Source organism: Etheostoma spectabile, chromosome 8 (assembly GCF_008692095.1).
Source record: "Etheostoma spectabile isolate EspeVRDwgs_2016 chromosome 8, UIUC_Espe_1.0, whole genome shotgun sequence".
In the NCBI taxonomy this organism is placed as follows: Eukaryota; Metazoa; Chordata; class Actinopteri; order Perciformes; family Percidae; genus Etheostoma; species Etheostoma spectabile.
Genome location: NC_045740.1, coordinates 5,694,807 through 5,706,211, shown reverse-complemented (window position 1 = coordinate 5,706,211; position 11,405 = coordinate 5,694,807). Strand labels below are relative to the sequence as shown.

General features: G+C 37.3%; 1 protein-coding gene across 3 annotated transcripts in view; it reads left to right on the top strand.

The window, feature by feature from the left end:
* nptna (neuroplastin a) overlaps window positions 1–7,567 on the top strand; it is a 15,524-nt gene extending 7,957 nt beyond the window's left edge. For 2 of the 3 annotated variants that reach the window (XM_032523597.1, XM_032523599.1), the window contains 7 exons: window positions 1,073–1,241; window positions 1,430–1,524; window positions 2,426–2,559; window positions 3,483–3,756; window positions 5,320–5,341; window positions 6,410–6,486; window positions 6,621–7,567. In XM_032523597.1, the coding sequence (XP_032379488.1) occupies window positions 1,073–1,241; window positions 1,430–1,524; window positions 2,426–2,559; window positions 3,483–3,756; window positions 5,320–5,341; window positions 6,410–6,470 (755 nt within the window). In that variant the 3' untranslated portion in view covers window positions 6,471–6,486; window positions 6,621–7,567. The remainder of the gene's footprint in view (window positions 1–1,072; window positions 1,242–1,429; window positions 1,525–2,425; window positions 2,560–3,482; window positions 3,757–5,319; window positions 5,342–6,409; window positions 6,487–6,620) is intronic. The other variant, XM_032523598.1, reaches the window with a different exon arrangement.
* The last annotated feature ends 3,838 nt before the right edge of the window (window positions 7,568–11,405 follow it).

The window sequence follows — 11,405 nt, the reverse complement described above, 5'->3', positions numbered from 1 at the left end:
AAAAAATGCGTTGGCCCACCTATCTACACCTAGGGGAGACCGTGATGAGCCCTATTTAAACAAACTGTGGCGTGTTCCTTTAAGCAAAATACAACACAATTTCAACCAGATACAAATGTATGTTATTATGAGTTTGGTGGTTTTTTTATGGCATTCCAAAAGTAAAGCTAAGCCAGTTGTGGAATGGACCTTGACCTAGAGTCATCCACACTAGCTTACAACATAATTACTTTCATAAAAGGTTTTATGATTAATATTATTTATTTATTTTATAGCAGTTTTTAATTTGCATTTGGATAAGAATCACTGAAAGTTTAGACCTGTATGTATTCCAGTAGTGTGAAATGTCTAGTTGTATGTGGTATAGAAACGGGTTCCAGACGAACTTTTGCCCACTCTAAATTGCTGTTCCAAAATTTATAGTTAATAAATTCCTTAACGTAATGATTCGGTAGGTTTACGTCATGACCATCAGTTTAAAATCATTCAAATTTGTTGCAGAAAAGTTGTGTTTATTGTGGTACGGCAGATTCATCATTACAGATGTGAGACCACAACACAGCGCAATAGTTTCACAACGCATCTGGAATTGAGGTATAATATTCCTTTTAGCTGCAGATTGCTCTGTAAAATGTATAATAAGTGTAAGTTTAGCGTTTGCTCATCACACGTAACAGAAATTTAAGCTAAGTGATTGAATGCTTCTTACTGAAATATATATAGGCTTGTACAGTAACTTTTTATTAAAGAACCAGATATGTTCTAATGCAGTTGGTCATATTTTGATGATTCAACTGAGGGAGTTTCAGCCTTGAAAAAGCTTCCACTTCCCGGTCACCCAACAACACAGAAAATGACTTCTACTTGAGGAAACCTGGATGCCAGAAATAATTCCTCCCACTTCACAACTCTATTCCTGTGCTGTATTGTATAAGTGTGTATAAAGTGTGGTTGGCGTGGTGTCTGGGTTTGAACCCTTTGTGCCTTGTTGTTTACATCCTCCAACACACCCTCACCCACGAGTCCTAGCAAGCATCACTTCTGTCATAGCTGATCTGTGTCTCTCTTACAGAGCCGTCAATCGGCGCCTCTGAATCCATCACACTTCCCGTGGAAGGTGATGCTTACACACTGCAGTGCAACCTGACCAGCTCCCACAGTGTCCACCAGGAGAGCTACTGGATGAAGAATGGGGAGGAGATACCGGAAACACGCAGCCCAAATAGGAACACTGAGTACCTGTAAGAGTCACAGCAATACTTGATTGATTGAGTGTGCGTGCGTGCGTGCGTGCGTGCGTGCGTGCAGGAGAAAGCAGGTTTTTGAATGAATGCAACTTCATTTATCTGTGTGTGTGCGAGCAAGAGTGTTAAACACCGAGTTTAGCAGCCTGGTGTCGGTTCACATGTGCTGTGTTTTTGCTCTTTAGGCTGAAAAAACCAAGAGGAGATGCCGCCGGAGTGTACATGTGTGTCTTCACCTTCGAGATGGCTCCTCCAGCAAACGCCACTATTGAAGTTAAATGTAGGTGTTGATTTGTGAGCTGCAGGCCCTTTTTGCCAGTTTCAAAGCCACATTAGAGATGTCAGAAATAAAAATGGCCTTGAGCACTAGCAGCCCTGTCATGTGAAGACCTGTGATTTCATACGGCTCTGTTGGCTGCTCATGGGGCAGCCGGCGCCCTTGACACCTCCATCTAACCAATGTCCGGCTCAGTGGCAGCAGATGGTGTCTTGTTTGTCTGATGGCAAGGGATTATCTCCCAACAGCAAATTCTGGTCAGTCTTTTCTGCTGTCACACGCATCGCTATTAATGCAAATAGGATTTTGTTTGCTTTTATTTTAATGGGGCATTTCTTTTATCTGAGAAGATAAAAAAAGCCAGGCAAATTTACAGAATACATAGAAAAGTACAGACAGTTTGATGTTACATTGGCTCACACACTCCTGATAGAGAAGATGAAATGTGAATAAAATATAGATATTTCTTTCCTATTTTATGCTCCCTGATCATGGCTTGACAACATCAATGGAAATGCCTTTTATTTGGTGGATTGTATCTGTTTTATTCTTTTATTGGGAGTTCTCTTCTTTCCTGTTTCTCTACTCGACTGCTGCATAATTTACCCCCTGCAGTTGTTTTAATTGATTATATTATAGCCAATTATATTTTTGTTATCTACATAACTCTGGGAAAATGCTTTGTGCTTAAGAAGTACTTTATAAATTAATTATTATTATTTTTATGGTCTGAAACAGCTGTTTTTCATAGGCATTGCTCAGTTTCTACTTGCAACTCACATGACTGTTGCCTACATTTATAAATTACTGCACCCACATAGATGTGTAACACTTTATTTTTGTGACTTTCTTAAATGTATTTTAACAATTGATCTGTGTTATTTGTTTGGTTATTTTGTTTTAGCTGCTCCTGAAATTACAGGCCACAAACGTAGTGAGAATAAGAACGAGGGCCAGCTTGCAGTGCTCTACTGTAAGTCTGTGGGCTACCCTCACCCTGTCTGGACATGGCGCAAGTTGGACAACGGCATTCCTAGGGTATGTGTGTTCATGAGGTACACCTATACACAAATTGTACATTTAGGAAGATCATAATGTTTAGTTTTTGTTGACACTGTCAGAGAGGTATTCATTCAACTGTGTTTATTATTAAAGTAGTCTTAGTAGTCTTGTACTGTACTGCATTATATTGAAACAAATAATAAGCATATACTTAAATTCATGTTCAGTTAATGGCTGTAATTTAAAGGGTTACTGTAGCATGTAAACTTAGTGTTGTCGCATGTGCACAAACCTGTATTAGAAGATGTCCACTACCCCTCTACTAGCTACCTAATCAGAAGGCAGGCAAGGCAAGGCAAGGCAGCTTTATTTGTAGAGCACATTTCAGCAACAGGGCAATTCAAAGTGCTTTACACAAAATCAGTTAAACAGATAAAACACAAGTACAAACAGTTAAAAATCATAAGCATTAAAAACCAATAAAACACATGAATAGACAGAAGGGAAACATTGAGGTAAAGATGTTAAAATCCACTTTAGCTTAAGCTAACCTTTTCCACAACTGCATTCTTATCTGTTTGTTTTAAAGGATTCTTTGCAAAACCATACTTACTGAGTACTGCATTACTGTAAATATTCAAGTTCAAGAAGCAATTACCAATTAGAGAGAATGAAATAGAATAGAATACTCAATAATGGGATGAAAAGAGTAAGATAAACAAATAAAATATAGATACAGTATATTTAACATAAATACAATTTAGTAGCTAATACATGAAGTTCTGTATTGTTATTTCATAAGATGGTCCTGTAATATAGCATTAAAAAAAATGTATATAATGTTTTGAGGTTTTACTTCAGGACCTTACCAAGAATATAAAAGCAACCGTGTCCATGTAAACACAACCACTGTCAATCCTTGACATTATTTAGTACACTTGTTTCTTCTCCCTCACTAGGAAATTGAAAACTCAACCGGACGCTTCTTTATCAGCAGCAGAGACAACTACACTGAACTACACATTGTCAACCTGGACATTGATTTCGATCCAGGCGAGTACTACTGCAATGCCACCAACATGCTCGGCAGCCGTGACGAGATGATTGTGCTGAGGGTTCGCAGCCGCTTGGCTCCCTTATGGCCTCTTCTGGGGGTTTTGGCTGAGATCATCATCCTGATCATCATCATCGTCATTTACGAGAAGCGTAAGAAGCCAGATGATTTACAAGACGGTGAGTCACCAGTGGTGGCGCTTAGGTAGGACTGTTTTATGATTCTACTGGTTTTAATATATTTGAGGAGAAATTGATTTTATTGTTCTGCTTTGACGTGGATCTCTCCTGTGAATTTCCAACCCCTCTCAATGTGGTGTTGGGCAAGGAGACGACTGAAAGAGGCACAATTAGTTTTTTGGTGTCTGCTTAAGTCATTCCTTCCACTGACACTGTGCTGTGTCTGCATTCAATAATTCAGACTGGCGACGTTGACCCAACAGGCGGACACTGTTGCAAGAGGTCGCACCTTGTCACGACAATATCGTGCATTTAATATTCATGGGAAATATGATACTGTGGTGTTGCGGAGGTGGACCGTTTCAATTATTAACAGCTTTTCAGGGACCTTGTGCTGTCCCTAAGCTGCCGCCAGCTTAACCACAAGACACATTATTTAGCTATACAACCTGCACCAGCCTGGGATTTTCTAATTATTCTGTGTACTACATTTTTTAAGAGTCTAGCTATATCATAAATAATGCATTGCTGGTATTTTGGTGACCTTTTCAAACAGAATTTTGATGTTGTCACATGCTGTTTAGGTGCAACATAAAACAAATGACTGACGGCTCAGAGCTGCGACAATCAGCCAGTCACTGACACTGAACGAATATACTGTCATCGCGGTTCATTACATGGTGTTTAGTCACCTTGAGAATCTTCAGTCTTACAAAATGGATGTAGATTGCTTGAATCCTACAGTAATTCAAGCATGAAATGTTACTGCTTAACTTTTACATAGGTTAGCTTTGGCTGTTCCGTATTTCAACAGATTATTGTAATATCCTCCCCTTTTTCCCAAATTGCATAACCTAAACCATTTTTGTGGTAAGTGTGAGACTTTGCATGCTTCCTGGATTTCAATAAGCATCCAGCCTCATCTTCTTCCAGTCCACAGCACAGTTCTGTTCAGCATCAACAGAAGTGTTGAGTGCCGTTCGAAATCTTCCGTTTTAAAGATTTTATTTTACACGGTAACTTTATGTTTCTGCATCAAACTGCAGCAGTGAGATGGCATGCAAGTCACTGTGTCATTTCTACTGTCACTGTTTCACACCACTTCAATGACTTTATTTCCCTGAGTAGAGGGCTGATATTGATGGAGCTGCTCCTCACTAACCTCTTTTGAATGAACAGCTGTTCTTTGTGAGCGCTGCTTGTCTATGCATGACATTTTTTTAAATAGGAGTTTTGTGTTTCTTTTTATTGTGGTGCTGTGCTAAATTTAACTGAATTCTGTATGTTTGTGAGTGACCTCATGAGGTGGGTTTTTCCTGCTGCATGACAGTCTTTCGCTTTACTATTTTGTTTCTTCATCTAAGCTTTGTTTTCATCCCATAACACAGTCTGCACATGCAGTGCAGTTGAAACATAAAAACACCTGAAACCACAGCTACTAATTCTTGGTGCTTTTTGTAAAAACTAAAAAACACTTGTCACTTCATCATAAGTGTACAACCTACTTGCGATTATTTTCTTTTGTGGTCTTCATTTTTTCTATATTTTCCCTTGTTGCCTCAGATGATGACCACGCAGGTCCAGTGTAAGTATTACATTTTTTACCTTCAATAACTTCTCTTTGTTTAGCTTGACAGTGTGTTTTGTTGTAGCTTATCATGATGTATCTACTCCTGGCTGACTTTAGAGCTCAGTGTACACCTTAAATCTGGGTTGCAAACAACTGGGAGCATCATCCAATGGTGCTTTGCTGCATTCATGTAAATCACAGGGAAATATAATAAGTCAAGTAAGGACATTTTTTTTCTGTCAATGACTAGTTACCATCTGCACATTGCCCTTATAAGGGAAGCCCTGCCATAATGCTCTATAACTTAAAAAGGCCGCTGCCTATTACCATTCCTTATAGCTGCTTTGCCTTGCTTTGTCGGTCAGTCAAAGCACTTTGTAAATTCTGTTTTTAAAGGTGCTATATAAATAATGTTATTTTTTATCTTATTACAACTCCATTATATGTGTTATAAACCATGTATTAAATGTGTGTATACTGTTTATAAATGGGGGGACTTAAAGTAAAGTGTTCCCATTAAAGGATCAAAATCATGCTAAGAATTGTTTTAAAAATATGTTATTGGACCCAGGTCTGGTTTACTCCTCCACACAGGAAAAGTAGAAATTGTGTTCATGTAATCAGCTGTTTGGTGTACGCTAGAGCTGCAGCTAAGTATTGGTTCAGTGTTGATTAAAGGGCCATTCTACCAATAATTTTCAAAGACTTTTGAAAGCTAGAGTTTGTCTTTAATCTAGTGTTTTGTTATGTTTTCTTTAAAAACAAAATATATATTAGTATTTAGTCTTTACAAGCAGAATCTCAAAAAATGATTCTCAAATTGGCAGGGCCCAAAAGTATGACTTAAAGTTGGTCACTTATTCTGTTAAGCAACCAAAAGTATTGAATTTAAAATGAAGTGGAACAGACAAACCAAATGTTGTTTTTATTCATTAAACGCTACAGTACATCTATTTAACACTTATTAGAATTGGAATCAAATTATTTTCTGCCAATCAATTAATCAATCAATCATTTGACTGATTGTTTCAGCTTTAAACATGTGTCATTTAACTGATCATGTCGTTTGCTTCATTTTTAAAGGAAAACTAATTCAACCAATAACCACAAAGACAAGAATCTTCGCCAGAGGAATACAAACTGAGCAGCCTGCCTGCTGAGTAAGTATTACATTATTAAGAGAGCCTTACAAGATTACAAGATGATCCATACTATGATCCCATCCCTGAACACTAACCAAAATAAGACTATTGTGTGACTGGGCTAATGAATTGAATGTTGTCTTTTTTTGCAGGTTTAATTTCACATGTATTGACCATATGAAGGTAAACAAGAAGGAAATCCAGTGTCTGTCATTACAAGTATGGTTGTGTGGAGGAGTTCAGTGAGGCATGCCTTATGATTTCATTGTGTGAGGGTGCTGAAATGGAATATGGAATTACAGTATAAACATCATAACCATTGTTGGTGCATGCAGTTGTTGACATTTATTTTTACCTCTTATTCACTAATTTTACATAGTTATGACTTTTGAAATAATGCATGCAAGATGTTGACCTTCTGTTTGATACAGAAATGGCTTTTTTTGCTCTTTTCTCTGAGAGTGGCTTCACTTAGATAATCAGTACTGTGTGTTCTAGAGGAAAAACAAAACTTGGCAATGTAAAAGAAAATGCCGCTATAATCTGGTATGACAGTTATGTACAGTTTTATCATTCCACTGCATACCATTTTATCAAAAACTATTACATTTTAAGGGCTTCGCAATGTCCCTCTAAATTTGATTAAGGGTTTATTTTACTGTATACACTGTATGTATTAAATCACACACTATGTATGTATCAGATCTCCATTAATATAAAGACTATTCAAATGATATGATGCACTTAAATGTTGAGGATAACAAAAAACTGTAAAAACCTACTTTAGGAAACCTGTACTAGTCATTCTAACATTGTTTTATAAGTATGTGTATTGTACAGCATGGCTAATATCCTATGCAATTATTATCCATATCAATATATTGAAAATCATTGCAGCTTTTGATTTCTGTGTGACAAAGCTTTAAACTAGTAGGCTGACTATACAGTAGAATGTTGATGGCATACTGCGCAGCTGCATGAATTCTCTACAGCTGACGTGGGCAGCGGCGAAAGAAGCCCACGTAAGGACTGACACATGTGAAGCAATTCCAAGATCCCCGACTCATTTTTAAGAATAAATATCTCAAAAAATAAAGTGTGTCTGTTAAGTAAGCTTCTTTGTAAAACACAGTAGACATTCAGTTGTACCATTCATGATGCAAACCTGGCTGCCCCATGAGGATGCAGGGAAATAGAAGCACGTTGAGAACAGCACCATCTGGTGAGTTTTTTGAGTGGCTCACAGCAGACATGTTGAACATGATGATGGACAAATCTTGATGAAGAAATCCTCACTGTCAGACCAATTACATCAGTTACTTGAGACATTTTTGGAGTTCCTTTTAACATCTGGCCAACAATAATGGTGAAAATGGCCTACGAATCTCATTTACAGTGTAGTTTGTTTTTTCTTGATCAATGAACATTGAACAAAAAATAAAATACTCTAAAACCAGACTCCTAACGCATACCACCTTCCTTCCTTCCAGTGTTTTTGATGTTTAAACTATAAATTAGATATGAAAAGATGGAAAATGTGACACTGCAAGCACTTAGGGTTGAATTCAATTCAATGGTGTATTTCTGGTTAGGATTACTAATAGGTGGAGGAAAATTCTGTATTTTCATTAAAGGCCACCGTTGAGGACACTGAGGTCATGTCCTCCGTATGTTTTCAAACAATGTCTACATTACAGACAAACTACACATGGTTTTAAGCCTGATTGAGATGTTTTTTAGAGTCCAAATTATTATTATTTTTTTAAAGTGTTTGTTTTGTTTGTCTATGTTTTATGCCAAAAACACAACATGAAATTGAACTAAATGGAATTACTCTTTTGGATAAGAAAACAAATAAAATGCAAAGATATGCAACTCTTCTAGGAACATGTGACATGTTCAAATCAATCAATTTATTGATGGCAACTGATCCATTTACATTTGCAATCTAGACTATGTTTAAACCTTTAGCAATACACTGACAATATATTGCGACCTACCGATTATGTGCAGTTTTGCAATTTTATGGTTTAGACACATAAATACTGCAAATACTCAGTTTAATTAGGTATATCTATAAACTATAATCTCGCCTACCAGACCCACCTCCACGGCGCTATGTCAGCGCTGCAGTATTGTCTGGCCACACCACAATTTATTCTGGGATAGGGAAAAAAAACGCTCTGGGTTGTTTTGTATTTCCAATCAAAAACCAATCAAAACCGTTCTGGGCGGCGCTAAGCCCTAATAGCAACAGTGGAGGAACATCTGGTGTATCGGTGACAGCTTTATCCCAGCAATGGACATCCCTTGCCAGCTAAAATGCCGTATATGTGCAACATTGCTGTAAATCATAGGCTACCTTTTTTATGAAGGTGTTAATTCAACTTTATGGTTAGTTTGGAGGCTGTAGTTTGTGGTGTTGGTTATTTAGGTATATTATACTTATTGTGTTATGCTGAAAAGTGTTCATAAAAGGTTCCCTCATGTACCATCATATAAGTGATAGAAAAAATATTAGCTATACCCGGCTACAGTTTTTTCCAGTGTACCTAATAAACTGGCAACTTAAGTATTTTTCTTCTGTCTGATTCTCAAACCGTAGTGGGCAGCCATACAGCAAAGGGGGGCACTATTTGACTCCTGGCTGCTGTTCATTGTTGGGCTTTCAGCAACATTTAACATAACTTTAGCCAGCTGGAGAGTATTGTTATTGTTAGTATGTGTTTTCATATCTTTTTAAACTAGTCTTTTTAATTGCCTGTCCCTGATTCCGATGATGTAATGGTGTCCTGGATTAAGATGTCAGTGGGATTCAAACAGTAATAAGACCAGTCCATTTCTACAGCAAAGAGACATCTGTGACTTTCTGAACCCATAAAACTGGAACATAACTTTTGTCAAAAATGATTTGTTGTCTGTGTGGGTTAATCTCTCATTCAGGTAATGAGATGTCATGTGAAGTTTAAATAAATCTGACAGCCAGGACTAAACAGGACAGTGAATTGTCTTAACATAACAAATTTATTGGGAAGATTTAAACTTTGTTGGAAAGATTCATAGTTTTATTTGTAAGGAATTCACACAGCAGCCTTTCTTTTGGACTTGTTCTACTACTTACTTCCTCTGTGACCAGACAAAATCCACTTTAAAAGATTCTCTCCAGTCATGTTTTACAATTTAGTAATCTGTTCTTGTCAGATAACATCTTTGCGACCCAGTACTCAACATTGTGAGGACGAGTGCTGGTTCGTCAGCCTGGCGTTTAGATTCGCTACTGTACAGTGTGTGTATACCATTTGATATTATGTGAATAGTTTTCTCACGAGGGCGTTAAAATCAGTCAAACTGCACATGTAATTAATGAAAGCAAAATAAATTACACATTTGAAGTCCCATATGATGAACTGAAAATATCATACATAACATTACATGTACCATGTACATTCAGTTGCCAGTTTAGTAGGTCCATTTTGCTAAAACTGATATTTAATCTACCCTCATTGACTGAAAAGGTGTGGACTAAATATTAGACGTGACTCTTGGTATGGTGCAATGCAGTTCATCAGCACCACCACAAACTACACCCTCCAATGTTATCTTTAAAGTTGAATCGACACCTCTCTACAACTTGTTTCAACAAAAAACATGAAAATTGTGTTTGACTACATTGGTTTTAGGTGTACCTAATAACTTGGCAACTGCCTGCAATTAAGCCATTTGATATGAGATGACGTCCCAAACTGATAATCCTACCTGCAAACGTAATGGAGAGTGATGACTGCAGGGTACTAAATAAGGCACAGAGTGTGAACTCCTAATCTTGGCCATTCATCATCAAGAGACTGCGAGCTTGAAGTGCTGACGCCAAGACACAGATTGTTTTGGGCTCGGTATGATTACTGAAGAACAGATGATTGTATTCTATTCTATTCAATTCATATCATGCCACACCAATCATGTGACCACTGATTGGAAAAATAATAAGAAGAAATTGGATAAGAGAAATAGTTTCTGTTGAAATCTTGGCCTTTGTTATCAACATTTATATTAGTGTATCACTGTATCATTAAGGAAATTCTTTGGCAGAAACAAAATGGGTAACGTCTTCTCCTAATGGCTTTGTCCCATATGAAATTCCTGTTGGGTTTAAATCAATTCAGTGACGTTTGCATTGAATCATACAACAGTAATGCAACTACCCTAATCCAAACAACCTTTCACCAAATTAATTTGCTGTGTTGGTCTTTTCTCGGAAGTATTTCATCACTTTTCTATTTGACTTCTTTGGGAATAAAAATGAAACACTGCAGACACAGAGTATTGTTGCATCTGCCATGATACAGGGAGTGGGTGGCCAAACAGATTGTAGCTCAATGGGTTTTTATCACAGTAGTGATGAAGGTTGAAACATATTCACCCTTAACAAGGAAAGTATTGAACGTTATTTGCGTTGACTTCTCTCCTTGTGTAGGTTCACATCAGAAGATGCGGGGATGTAAAATAGTTTTTGTTCATTTGAGTTGTTTCAACCCCTGTACCAACAACACATTCTCTAGTAGGGACTGGAGGGCTCATAGATTACAGGTCAAGTCTATTTTATGTACATATCTCAATGTAACAAATTCAAAATTTGCCTCAAAGGGCTTCATAATCTGTCCAACACCCTCTATCCTTAGACCCTCAATTTGAATAAGGAAAAACTCTCCCATGAATGGTGTAATGTAATCCCTAATAAATAGGATTACATTGTTCATCAAATTATTCCAGGTGTAATGTAAAATGACTGTTTTTCCAAGACATTACACCATACAACATACAACACGTGTGGGTGTTTGTCAGTAAAGTTATTATGCAGAACGTTTGAGAAATTTCTCTTTATTTAAACTAAACAACTTCGGGCTCGTCCGGGATTTGAACCCGGGACCTCTCGCACC